At 47.9% G+C, this 11,311-nt stretch overlaps 1 protein-coding gene across 2 annotated transcripts in view; it reads right to left on the bottom strand.

The window, feature by feature from the left end:
- Nucleotides 1–1,804: 1,804 nt before the first annotated feature.
- LOC131261131 (mucin-19) overlaps nt 1,805–11,311 on the bottom strand; it is a 47,681-nt gene continuing 38,174 nt past the window's right edge. For both annotated transcript variants that reach the window (XM_058263053.1, XM_058263052.1), the window contains exons 4-7: nt 7,150–8,108; nt 6,402–6,958; nt 4,666–5,244; nt 1,805–4,593 (exon numbers count right to left, since the gene is read on the bottom strand). In XM_058263053.1, the coding sequence (XP_058119036.1) occupies nt 4,296–4,593; nt 4,666–5,244; nt 6,402–6,958; nt 7,150–8,108 (2,393 nt within the window). In that variant the 3' untranslated portion in view covers nt 1,805–4,295. The remainder of the gene's footprint in view (nt 4,594–4,665; nt 5,245–6,401; nt 6,959–7,149; nt 8,109–11,311) is intronic.

Genomic DNA, 11,311 nt, shown 5'->3' with positions numbered 1-11,311 from the left:
AAAAAAAATTGGCAAACATTACAGTGGTTGACACAACAATTACAGTTAGGGAAGAAAAGAAAATAAAAAAGAAAACCACCACAATTCTCATGATAAACGAACTTACTTTTTCTGGTGTGCTGGTTATGAATTCCTCCCAAAAATTGTGAAACAACACCTCGGTTGCTTGCGTACATTCCGTGCGTACACGCGGACTACTCGGAGACACGTGACTCATGCACCTAATGAGTTGAGAAGGTAAAACAAGAAGCTAATCCTATTTTTGTACGACACACTCAAAACAATCCATCATTGCGTTGACGTGCGCTTCGCAATCCGGTTACGTTCGTCAGCGACGGAAACCGGAGACAACGTCACACCGATGTGCATTACGGAAGTGACCGCGTCCGGCTTACCGAGGCGTGGGTCTACGACCAGCATTCCCCAGTATGTCATGTAGTTTTTGCTGAGAAACGATGAATTGTTGTGAAACGAAGGTACACTTTTTTTTCTTTTTCCCTTACCGGGCTAAATATAACAAAACTTCGTTACATCAAACAAATCACGCACATAAACTATTTGCATTGTTACATTTCTTTCGATTTGTGCGATATAAAATATCGACAATCGATGTATCCAGTTCACTTCAATTTAAACAGATTTAAATTATTTCACACTAATGGAATACGCTAGTAAGAAAAACAAAGTGTCATTATGGCAGATCAAAGGATACGATGTTTCGAACAGAAAAAGCTTGGTGGGATTAGTTCCGGTATATTTTCCGTTCCGATCATCCGGACACTGAATAATCCGTGCGTACTTCCGCATTGCGATTCAGTGATATTAAATAATAGAAATAAAACAAACCAAATAATCTCGAGTAGAAAGTGCAATCGAATCAAGCGAACACAATTTCCCTAATGATGTACAGACATGCATTTGGAAAATCGATTTACGACTCGATGAATAGATTGTTTCCCGGAACACATCGAGCATTTATGCATCGCTGCTACACGCCCAAACCCATTTCCTACCGAGAACTGGGGCGTATTCATGGAAAACTGTAACTTTCTCACCACGCTCACCATTCCAAGTGCCTTCGCGTTGGAGTTTCAAACACAACCCCGGCCCGGTGTTAAGCATCCTTTTATTATCGCCGATACTGTTTGCATCTATTTCTGCAAGCCGCGAACGCAGGGCGACCGAAGATAGAAGGGACTCGATTTTATGTTACTGGCAATTTTGTTTGCCACCGGCAAACGATGGCTGAACTCTCGTGCACCATGGATTGCACGAGCGGTCGATGTTGCGCAATTTACCGAGAAGGGCGCCAATTTGTTCGCCAACTCTCGGCAAACGCTTTCACCCGCCGCTCGGGGGTAGTTTTCCAATTTTTCCATTCTTGGAGTGCTTACCGTGATGACGCCGGCGGGCAGAAGAAGTTGGAAGACGAACGTCCTGTGCAGCGATTTCGTCGGAATGGTCGACTGCAGAATCTGTTCCACTTCGTCTGCGCTCCCTGGGTACACTTCGTGCGAATAAAGCCATTATGGAACTAAAGGCACGGATAAAGTTCCAAAAGGGGGGTTCGGTTAATAAGTAAAGACGGTACACAAAGTACTCTAACAAGAGGTCAATTTACAATGTTTATAGCCGTAGCGGTGCATTCTTGGTACCGTGGAACAACCTTAACACCGTAGATGCTAGGGAGTCTTTTTGCATTCACTAGAAGCTAATAGTTTTTTTTTAACATGATTTTATATCTAAACCAATGGACTCCACCTGGTCATCGATTAGCTTTAGAAAAAAAAACGTACACTTGACATAACTTTAAAACTATTTCTTTTATTTGCTCTGTCACGCAGATTCGATGCTGGAACTATACATAATAATAATAATAATAATAATAATAATAATAATAATAATAATATTACAATCAGAATAAAAATAATAATAATCTGCTAGTATTCAAAATAGTTCTTAGAGCACTAAAACCGGCTGTCTAAACACATCGGCATATTTACTATCCTCTACCGACCCAGCTCTGGTGTGGGGGATTAGTGGTGCTCTCTTTTACAGGCGATTTTGATTGCTTTCCTCTTGTTTTTCCACAATGTTCTCTCTCTATCCTAATGTACAATGTTAAAGCCACAAAGAAATTGTGTGAAACATACATAATACCTAGTTGTTACGTCGATTTTTATGTTATTTTTTTAAGTTAATATCCACGCATTTGCAGGTTCAAAGAAACCTACGTGAAGTATGTCAACGAATAACGTGCACAGCACTATCGTTAAAGTATTATTCAGACTCGAATTTAGACCTAGATGCTTCTACTACCTTGCTTGCTATATGCTCGTTCATTCAATGTAATGAAGTCATACTCATTTCAATTTTGCTCAATTTCTCTATAATGACCCTGCGCATACCAACCGAATCTCTCTTTTTCTAGTGCCACTCCACAATGTATATCTATGCTATCTTTTTTTTTATCGTCCTGCAGCAGCGGACGTCTATCGGAATCGACCATTTTCTATTGGCTAGCGATATCGATGCAGTACGCATCAATGTACCTTACATGTATCGAGAGCGTAACTGCTACAAGTCGACATGTGCTGAGAGTATGTCTGATCGAATGCAACAAACAAACCGTAATTTATGCTAAAAGGACCCTCCCGGAGGTACCTCCGAAAGCAACAACAAACGCAAAACGGCTCAGCGAAACAGAGAAGGGGGAAAAAGCCGAAACAGATTCAATAATATACACAATGGCTTGGAAACGAATAATAGAATTTTTCTACAAGGAAGATAGATTACTCTCGCGATCCGGTTACGATCGTCCTACAACGAGGAACAGTATACATATGTGTTATTCACATTCGGTTTCTTTGTTGTTTAATGTAGAATTATTTCTTAAGTAATGCTAGTTTAATAAATACGAATAACTTGTCGCAGGAAAGGGAGGAGGGTTTGTGATTTTATGTTTCTATACAATCAAATAAACAATACAATTTTCACTAGCGCTCTCCAGCCCACCCAGGTGTGGAGGTGCGCCTATGGGACGCCCAGGAACGTGCGAGAGCGAAAATTTACCTACAATTCCCCACAGGTTAAACTCAAATACTGGTAATCGTTAATATTAGGGGTCGCTATTTGTAAGGATTGTGTGTGTATAGTTCTAGTATGCTGCAATCGAAATATTTCACCTATTCAGAACAAAAAACCGAGTGCGGCACAAGACGGTAAAATGAGACGATGTCCGATGGAATTGAGCGAATAATTTACTACCTCTTTCCTTGTTGTTCACAGTATGTGTGTGGCTAATAAATTAGATATCTGAGAACTATTTGACGGAAATTATTGAACAAACTAAGGGGTTCAAAAAAACATGGGGCTTGAGATTTTCATATGCCTTGGGCACATCACCTAAAGAATGGGACTGCTACAAATTTTCTATGATGGCAATTTATGTCCGAATACTTTTCTATTCATTGGAACGCGATCCGTTCCTTGTTTCCCGGGGTTCTTCTGTGAAATGCATCTATGCTCGTTCTCTTCCACACACACACATGCACACACACTTGTCATTTTTGCAATTTCGTTTTCTGAATTCACTACTAAAGTGTGATACTTTTCCGATTGTCACCAATTTGAACGAACAACGACGCACAACCGCATCCGTGGTGTGGTCGCCGTCGATCATTCCCGCAGTGCCATGCACTCCACACTTCCGCGGGTGCGTGAATAAATAAAGCTAACGAAAGGGTTTTGCGCGGCAGGAATGCCACTGGCCACTGTTGCTGCTGTGGTTACCACTTGGTGTGGCACGCTGTTGTCATCACCGCCCGCCGGTGACGCCTAAGGAACCGTTTTAGCACAAATGTCCAGCGAGAGGAAGACGAAGCCGTTGGCGATGGTACCACCGCCGCCAGGTGTTGCTCGTGGTCAGTTCCACGCTGGTAAATACGACGCCTCCAGCGACTACGCAACGAGCGTTTTTTAGAATGCTTTGCTGGGGGAGTCGGTTTGCTTTGGCTACCTTTCCGTTGGACCTGGACGCACACGAACCGTCGGCCACCATGGTGATGATGATGATGATGCTGATGAAGGCAGGTGCCGTGGAACGTCGTGCTTAATAAGAACTCCTCCGCCATGGGCAAGAAGACGTGGGTCGGTTGCGGGAACAAACGGGATGTTTCCAAATCATCACCATGCCCAGCAACAACACCACCGCCACCGGTATAATCATCGTCATCATCGTCGTCGTCGTCGTCGTCGTCATCTTCGGCTGGACCGTCATCATGTTGATCAAGCAGCTACGCGTTGGAGTAGAGATGCTCGTCCAGTGGCCGGAAACGGACCCGCTGTCGGTAGTGGTACTCTTTTAGGTACGCCTTCAGAGACTTTGGTAGCGCCAGCTCGTTGATGCCGTCGTACGTCGTGTTGCTGACGATGGCAGCCCGGCAGAGCTGCTGCAGGCTGAAGCTGAAGTTGCGATTCAGCGGGTAGGTCAGCATCGGCTCGAAGAACATCACGCAGGACGGATCCTTGTAGTGCTCGAGCAGACCGGTCACCGTCGAAGCCGTGTACACACCCGGATCGCGGGAATCGAAACTGTAAGCAAAAGAGGCGAAGGTACACGATAGAATCGATTGACTCGAAACGTGCGAGTTTGCGCACCCTTACCTGAACTTGTGATTGAACTGCTCGATCCGAGCGTGCAGCGACCGGTTGTACTTGCGGAAAGAGACGGAGAACAGGAACTCCTCCTGGGCGGAGTCGCGCAGCAGGAAGGTACCCTCCGGTTTGCCCTCGAGCAACCGCTCGGCCTCGTATCGGTCCATCTTGCCCCAGTAGAAGCTGCAGCTGGTAATCTTCTGCAGGTCCGGCACGAGACAGTGGATGAAGTCGACCTGCGAGTGTATGCGCAGCCCACCGAAGGCGGCGGCCCCAACGGCACCGGCACCTCCTCGTCCGGCAGCGGCCGCCGCTGCAGCCATGGCGGCCGCTCCAGCCGGGCAACCTCCGGCCGCGGCCGCATCGAGCGGCTGGATGAACCGGTTCGCCATCAGCAATCCCCGCTGCATCAGGTCGCGAGAGTAGAAGAATGCTATCGGATGGTTGGCGGCTGGACCGGCCGAGATTGTGCCACCGGACATGAGACGGCGCGGGTGGAAGTTTGGAGGCGCATCAACTCCCTCGCGGATTTCCAATTCGCGCTGAATTCGTGCCCGTTCGTCGCAGTCTTCCAGCGAAAAATCGTCGCTGTAAAAGTGAGAAAGAAATAAAAGTGAATAAAATTCGATTAGAACATAAGAGTCTTGTTGATTTACAAAATCGTTTCAGTTACACAATATCGAATAAAATGTTAAAACATCTATTGAGTCCTTATCTCTGTGACGATTAGTAATTTTATTCTCTTTCTCTTGGTATTCGAATCCCTGGTAAGAATTCCAATCTTTCAGGCAAATAATGACTCATTTCTCATGCTTTAAAATCACAGAAGAGTTACTAAAAGATTCGAATCATCACAATTGTCCTGTCTGATGCAAATTTTCTAAGGAATCGCTACTCTCATCACTAACTACATTACATTACTTTGCTTATTATCACGCTATCGATCGACAAGATCACAGATAGTGTTGTGCGGTATGAATCTTTTAGTGAGATTAATTCATATGAATCTTTCACCTAAGATTGATTCAAATGGATTCATGAATCTTTAGGGATTCGAATCTTCAAACCATAATGAATCTTTCATGAATCTTTCATGGACCTGTCATGAATCTCCGCGATTCATTGGCGTGGATCATGCAACCAAAACAAAAAAAAAAGTGGTCCCTTTACTGATGTTTTGCTCATCACTGTTCATCAGTTGATGTACCTTTGGGGGATTCATGAAACTCTCATCAAAAGATCCATGGATCGCTAAAACGCAAAGAAACATTCAGAGTTATGAATCTGAATTTGAAATATCAATTCAATGACGGAAGATAAAAACTACAAATGTTATTAAATTCTAGTAATTCCCATTCCCAGAAAAACTTCAATCGATTATTCATTTCAGATCAGTTACAAAGCTCACCAGTGCGCGAAAGAGAATTATATTGAATCTTATCCTTTACAAACGTTATGGCGAACGTTGAGCACACACAATGGATTATCCCATCACATTGTTTCAGGCGTAAATAATATGCTCATTTCACAACAGTATCTACACTTAATCCCCAATACGGTGCATTCACCAGGGGATTAGAGAAGCACTCTGCACTGATTCACTGAAATGCGACTGCTTTATCTGGATAATCCTGTTCATTGGAAAAGCGCATCCTTTCCTTGCTATCACAAGTCTTTTATCTTCCCTTGTCACATGGTGTCATCTGTCGACCAAAACCGATTGTCGTCCGTCGACCTTCACTTACCTAGCAAGATCGAACACTCCGGACGGGTCGGAGAGCAGTATGACGCCGTTGGGCGACGGGTGGGCTGGTAGGTTGCCGAACAGCGACGAACCACGGCCGGCCACTACACTGCCCCCGGAGACGCTCGGTCCAACCACATGGGCTGCCGGTCCGGTAGCCGAACCACCGGCGGTAGTGGCCGCCGTCGACGTGGGGAAGAAGAACGACGGGTGATGATGATGATCGGCGGCAACCAGGGCGGCTGCGGCCATCGCGTGATGATGATGATGGTGCAGATGATGGTGATGATTGTGCAGCAGCGACGAGAACGATTCGGCCGGCACCGGTAGAGACATTCCGGCGGGTTGTGGTTGCGTTGTTGCCCCACCACCAGCTCCTCCCGATGCGACGAGTGAGAGCATGTTGAGCGGGATGAACGATGGATCATCCGTTGCAGGGCTGGTTGGTAGCAGGGGACTTAACGGTCGACCCGGCGATACTGTTCCGCCCGATAGCTGCGGTGGCGGCGGTGGCGATTCACTCATCTTTCGGTAAGCCGTGCACACGCATGTATCGTCCTTTAGAGAGAGGAAGGAAAAACAACAGGATAAACCATTTAGTACGCGCTTAAAAACCAGACTAAAACACATGCTGCATAACACGAATGTACTAAGCCTCCTTGCAGATTCCACTGAACGCTATCTAATCGTTTCGCGTGGTACATTTCATCCACCAGACATTTATCCCTTCAGGTGATGCATATGCTTACCTTATCGGTTTCGCTCTTAAGAAGTTTTGCCGAAACGCTCGACGATATCAGCGAGCTTCCCCGATGGGAGGTGCTTCCGCTCGCTGATGCAATACTGTTGTTGTTGTGGCCGAGGTCACCTCCCGTTGAGGACAATACGTTGTTGGCGTTGTTACCGCCGTTGGCCACGGGGAACTTCTCACTCGTGGTCGACGATCGTGCTTTACCGCTCGGTCCGGCCGTTCCACCTCCACTGGAGCTACCGCCACCGGCCGCTCGACGTATCGTGCAGTTTAGCGAAACGCGCCAGTTAGGCTTCTTCGATTTAGTGTTACTTCCGGACGATGATGGGACAGCACTGGTACTGTTTCGATCCGCCGTCTTCTGGCCACCGGAGATCCAGTTGGTGAAGGCCGATCTCGACTGCGATGGCTCTACGGTAACGTCCGCGTTGTTGTTGTTGTTGTTGTTGCCACAACAGCAGGTACAGCTGCACGGCGGTGTCGTGGAAGAGTTTCTCGAGCGTCTGCCGGACAGCGACAGGGTGTGCAGCAGTGTGGCCGCGGCGGAAGATGAACCCGACGAGGGTGACTGCTTGCGACAGCACTGTCCACCGGGGGACGAAGCTACACTGGTGCTGGAGGAAGTTGGAACTGTCGTCGTCGTCGTCGTCGCGGTCGTCGCCGGAGTTGTTTTCGCCAGCAACCGTGTGGAAGACGATGCTGCAGCGACCGTGGTCGTGGACGTACTGTCGCTGGTCGGAGCTACCGAACCCGTCGGAGCCACGTTCGATGAAGCTGCCGCTGTTGTCTGTTTCGGGGAATTACCATCCACCACGATCTGGTCACGGCCGGCTGCAGTAACGGCGGCGGGGGCGGTGACGGTTCGGGTAGCAGCAGCAGCATCATCCTTGCCTGCGTCGGACTGCGTTGAGCTGCCAGCAGCGGCGGCAGTCAAGGATGCCACCGTACTCGGCACAGCTGCGAAGGGAGAGAAGGACAAAACGAGAGAAAGAGTAAGTGAGAGGTATTCTCGGGTAAACGACGATGCGTAGTCCTTGGCAGTCCTTTCCGAGGAGTGAGTGAGCAAGCGATTGTCGGGAGACACGAACATAATGGGACGGAGAGCAAACCGAGACGAAGCAGAGAATGCGTCCGTGGGACGAGGATGCTGTGTGTGTGTGTGTGCTTGTTTGTGTGTGCGAGAGAAATCTTATTAACCTGAAGACACTTCCAGGAAGTTTGGCTTGGCGCAAAAGCTCAAAGCCTTCGGTGACCCGGAACGGAGAACCCACCACCACCATCCCCTGTTACATGCCATCTATCTAAACAAGGCCTGTTTTTACCTTCTCGCTTTACAATTTTTAAATACAATGTGTCCTTTTTTTCTGTCACTTGGTCTTTTCTTCAAATCCTCCAAAACATGCGAAAGGTCTTCAAGGGAAACGGAGAAATGCGATCATTCGCTTCACGCGAACCACGAACATTTCCCGTACGTCGTTATAAGTTAGAGTTCCAGAATTTCCAAAAGTTTGTACGTTAAAATTGTGCCACACCAGTGTGTGATGGTTGTCGCTTAGAGTTCCAGAATTTTTGGAATTTGGTACCAACATTCTTCCACACCCTGGTAATGCATTCTACGTAATGACACGTAGACATAGATGGATTTAGGAGTAAAAACTGGAACTGACACTTTTGTTTCAAAGCCACTAGAGATTGAACCACCTTGAAGAGCGAGCATTCCGGAACGAGTTCCACAGCCGTGGGAGACACTATCCCGCATACGGGTGGCCAGGAGTAACTAGGCCAAAAGTTCATTTTATCCTGGGTGCTCAAATTCACCGAAATCAACCGATCGAACCTCTGCGTTCCGGAAATCCGTACAAAATATGATTTTCCAATCCACTTCATCGCAGAACTAAACCCACCGCTCGCCCGCTCCCAGGCGGGAGAGGGAGGAAGTTTAGCGTTAGCGCCGCAGTGACCTGGACACGAATTTGCTGTTTTCCATCCTGGCCCTGGTGGAAAAGCACCAGCTTCCCGGAACACCAAGGCTACCGGGTAAAGCGTGCGCTTATTTGCAAGTATCAATCTACGCCGCGCGGATGAACTGGAAGAGCGGACGAGGCCGGCTCTACCGGAGTTAGCATTCCCGGAACACTGCGGGATCCCTACCGGACAAAATGGCCGACGCAAACGCAGATCTTCGAGAGGACGAGGGAAACGATCGATCTTTGCCGGAAAAAGTTTGCCCAGTTCTCGGTAGGAAGCAAATATCCACCCGAAAGGAAAATAGACCGTTCTACGGAGGCGAGGCTTCTTTTCCTAGATCGAAGTGACTTTTCCAGTGCGGGGAAAAAGGTCAAAGCTGGAAGCAAATGGCCGACCAGGCGATACGCAAACCCGCGGGGCGCTGGCTGATGCCATATAAGGGTACGGCCATATCTCGTTCTCCCAAACAGCATTTCCAAGAAGACATCGAAAACGTATTATTTAGACCCAAAAATCACATTGTGACAAAACGTTCGGTTGTTGCAAATGAAGCCATGTGTTTGTATGTTTCTGAATTTGGTGCGAAAAACTCTAGACTACTGACTGACTTCATATCCTCCAGCGGATAGACAAGAGCGGACACGTGGTTGAACAGGAGGTAAAGCAAAAAAGGATCAAGTAAACTCCTAACGAGCACAGAAAAAGGATACCAGGAAGGAAAACTAATCTAACCAGCAAACAATTGCCATTGGAACGATCTCTTCCCCTCGGGTCGGGTCACATACCAGAGGCGCACCTCGCACAACACCACTCACACACACACACACACCCCTTGGGCATATTGTCCGGAGTTCGTATATTTCATCCTCCATCTCGGATTTCAATACCACGGATCTATCCTTCTCTTTCTCTCCCTCGGATTATGACTCCGTCTCGTCTAAAGCGAGCTCTCCGAGGCCCCGAGGACTCGTCCTTGTTCGTCCTCGCTTGTGCTGGTGACACGGCGACGTTCGGAAAGCTCTAAATTCAATTTACCAAACATTCGTCGTGTGGTTGTGTGCTGCACGTTGAAACACCACACCAGACCTCTGGTCCTTTCTCGGGTGTCGTTATGCGTTTTCCATTTTCCGACGGACTTTCGATGACCTAACGGAGGTTCGAAAAATTTGCATATTCCTCCCAAAATTGCAAATAGCGCACAACGTCCATTGCTTCATTAAAAAAGAGCCCGTACGCAGATTGGTCCTTCCGGGAAACGGATTTTCCAGTTAACCCGAACACATCCCATCCCGACCCGAAGGTTCCGAAAGGGACACAGCAACCACCGGTACTCCCTTCTCCGTTGACAGTCCGTAGGCAATCGGGTAAATCCAGAAGCGGAAGACAAAGAGATAATTGCCAAGCGAGGGGCAAGAAGGCAGGGCCATTACAGGCAACCGGCCGAAGGTCGTTAACTGTGTCCGTTTGATCAACACCGTGTGTACCGGTGAGGAGAGGGTGTCTTTTTCAGGGTTTCCTTCAATTCCCCCGAAAGGTCCGGCGGTCGGCAGAGTCCTTCCGAAAATCTACATAAAAAGGAAGGTCAGCTGCCGACACTCCATCCCCGATGAGGGCAAGCTCTCGGCCTTTGACAGCGTTTCGCGGAACAGGATCATTTTAATCAGCTGTGCTGTGGTGAACAGAACACGCTGGTGTCACAAACACACACATCTGCAGGCGCCTCTTGCCCTCCAGAAGGAAGGGATGTCTGCTGTCGAATCATGTCGAAACGTGTCAGGACAGGCGCAACACACATTACGTTGCCGTAACTCTGTTTGCAGAGCAACGTGCTCCGGGTTCGGGGTACCTCCTCAAGCCATGAGGCACAACGACAGTTTTTGAGACCCTCTCTCTGTGCTCTTATCGCACAGCTGCAACCTTTTTCCATCGTTCGTCGTTGCTGTACAAGGATTGGCCGCAGCTGTTTGGTTATGTCGCTTATAATTTCGGGCAGACATCGGGCGATTTGCAGCCGCCTTCGCAACTGCGCTTTGCGAGGCCGACAAAGAAAGAAACGCCCTACAAAGTCCTGAAGGGCGACAGAGCAAGGGAGCTGCTGCAAAAGAAAAATAGGTAGCGATCAGAGAAAGTGTGCCTGAGTAACCACACGTCCGCGATTCGTTGGAATAACCTAAATTGTACCGTATGCAAAC

Source organism: Anopheles coustani, chromosome 3, assembly GCF_943734705.1.
Source record: "Anopheles coustani chromosome 3, idAnoCousDA_361_x.2, whole genome shotgun sequence".
NCBI classification, from domain to species: domain Eukaryota; kingdom Metazoa; phylum Arthropoda; class Insecta; order Diptera; family Culicidae; genus Anopheles; species Anopheles coustani.
This window is presented reverse-complemented; position numbering and strand designations above follow the sequence as displayed.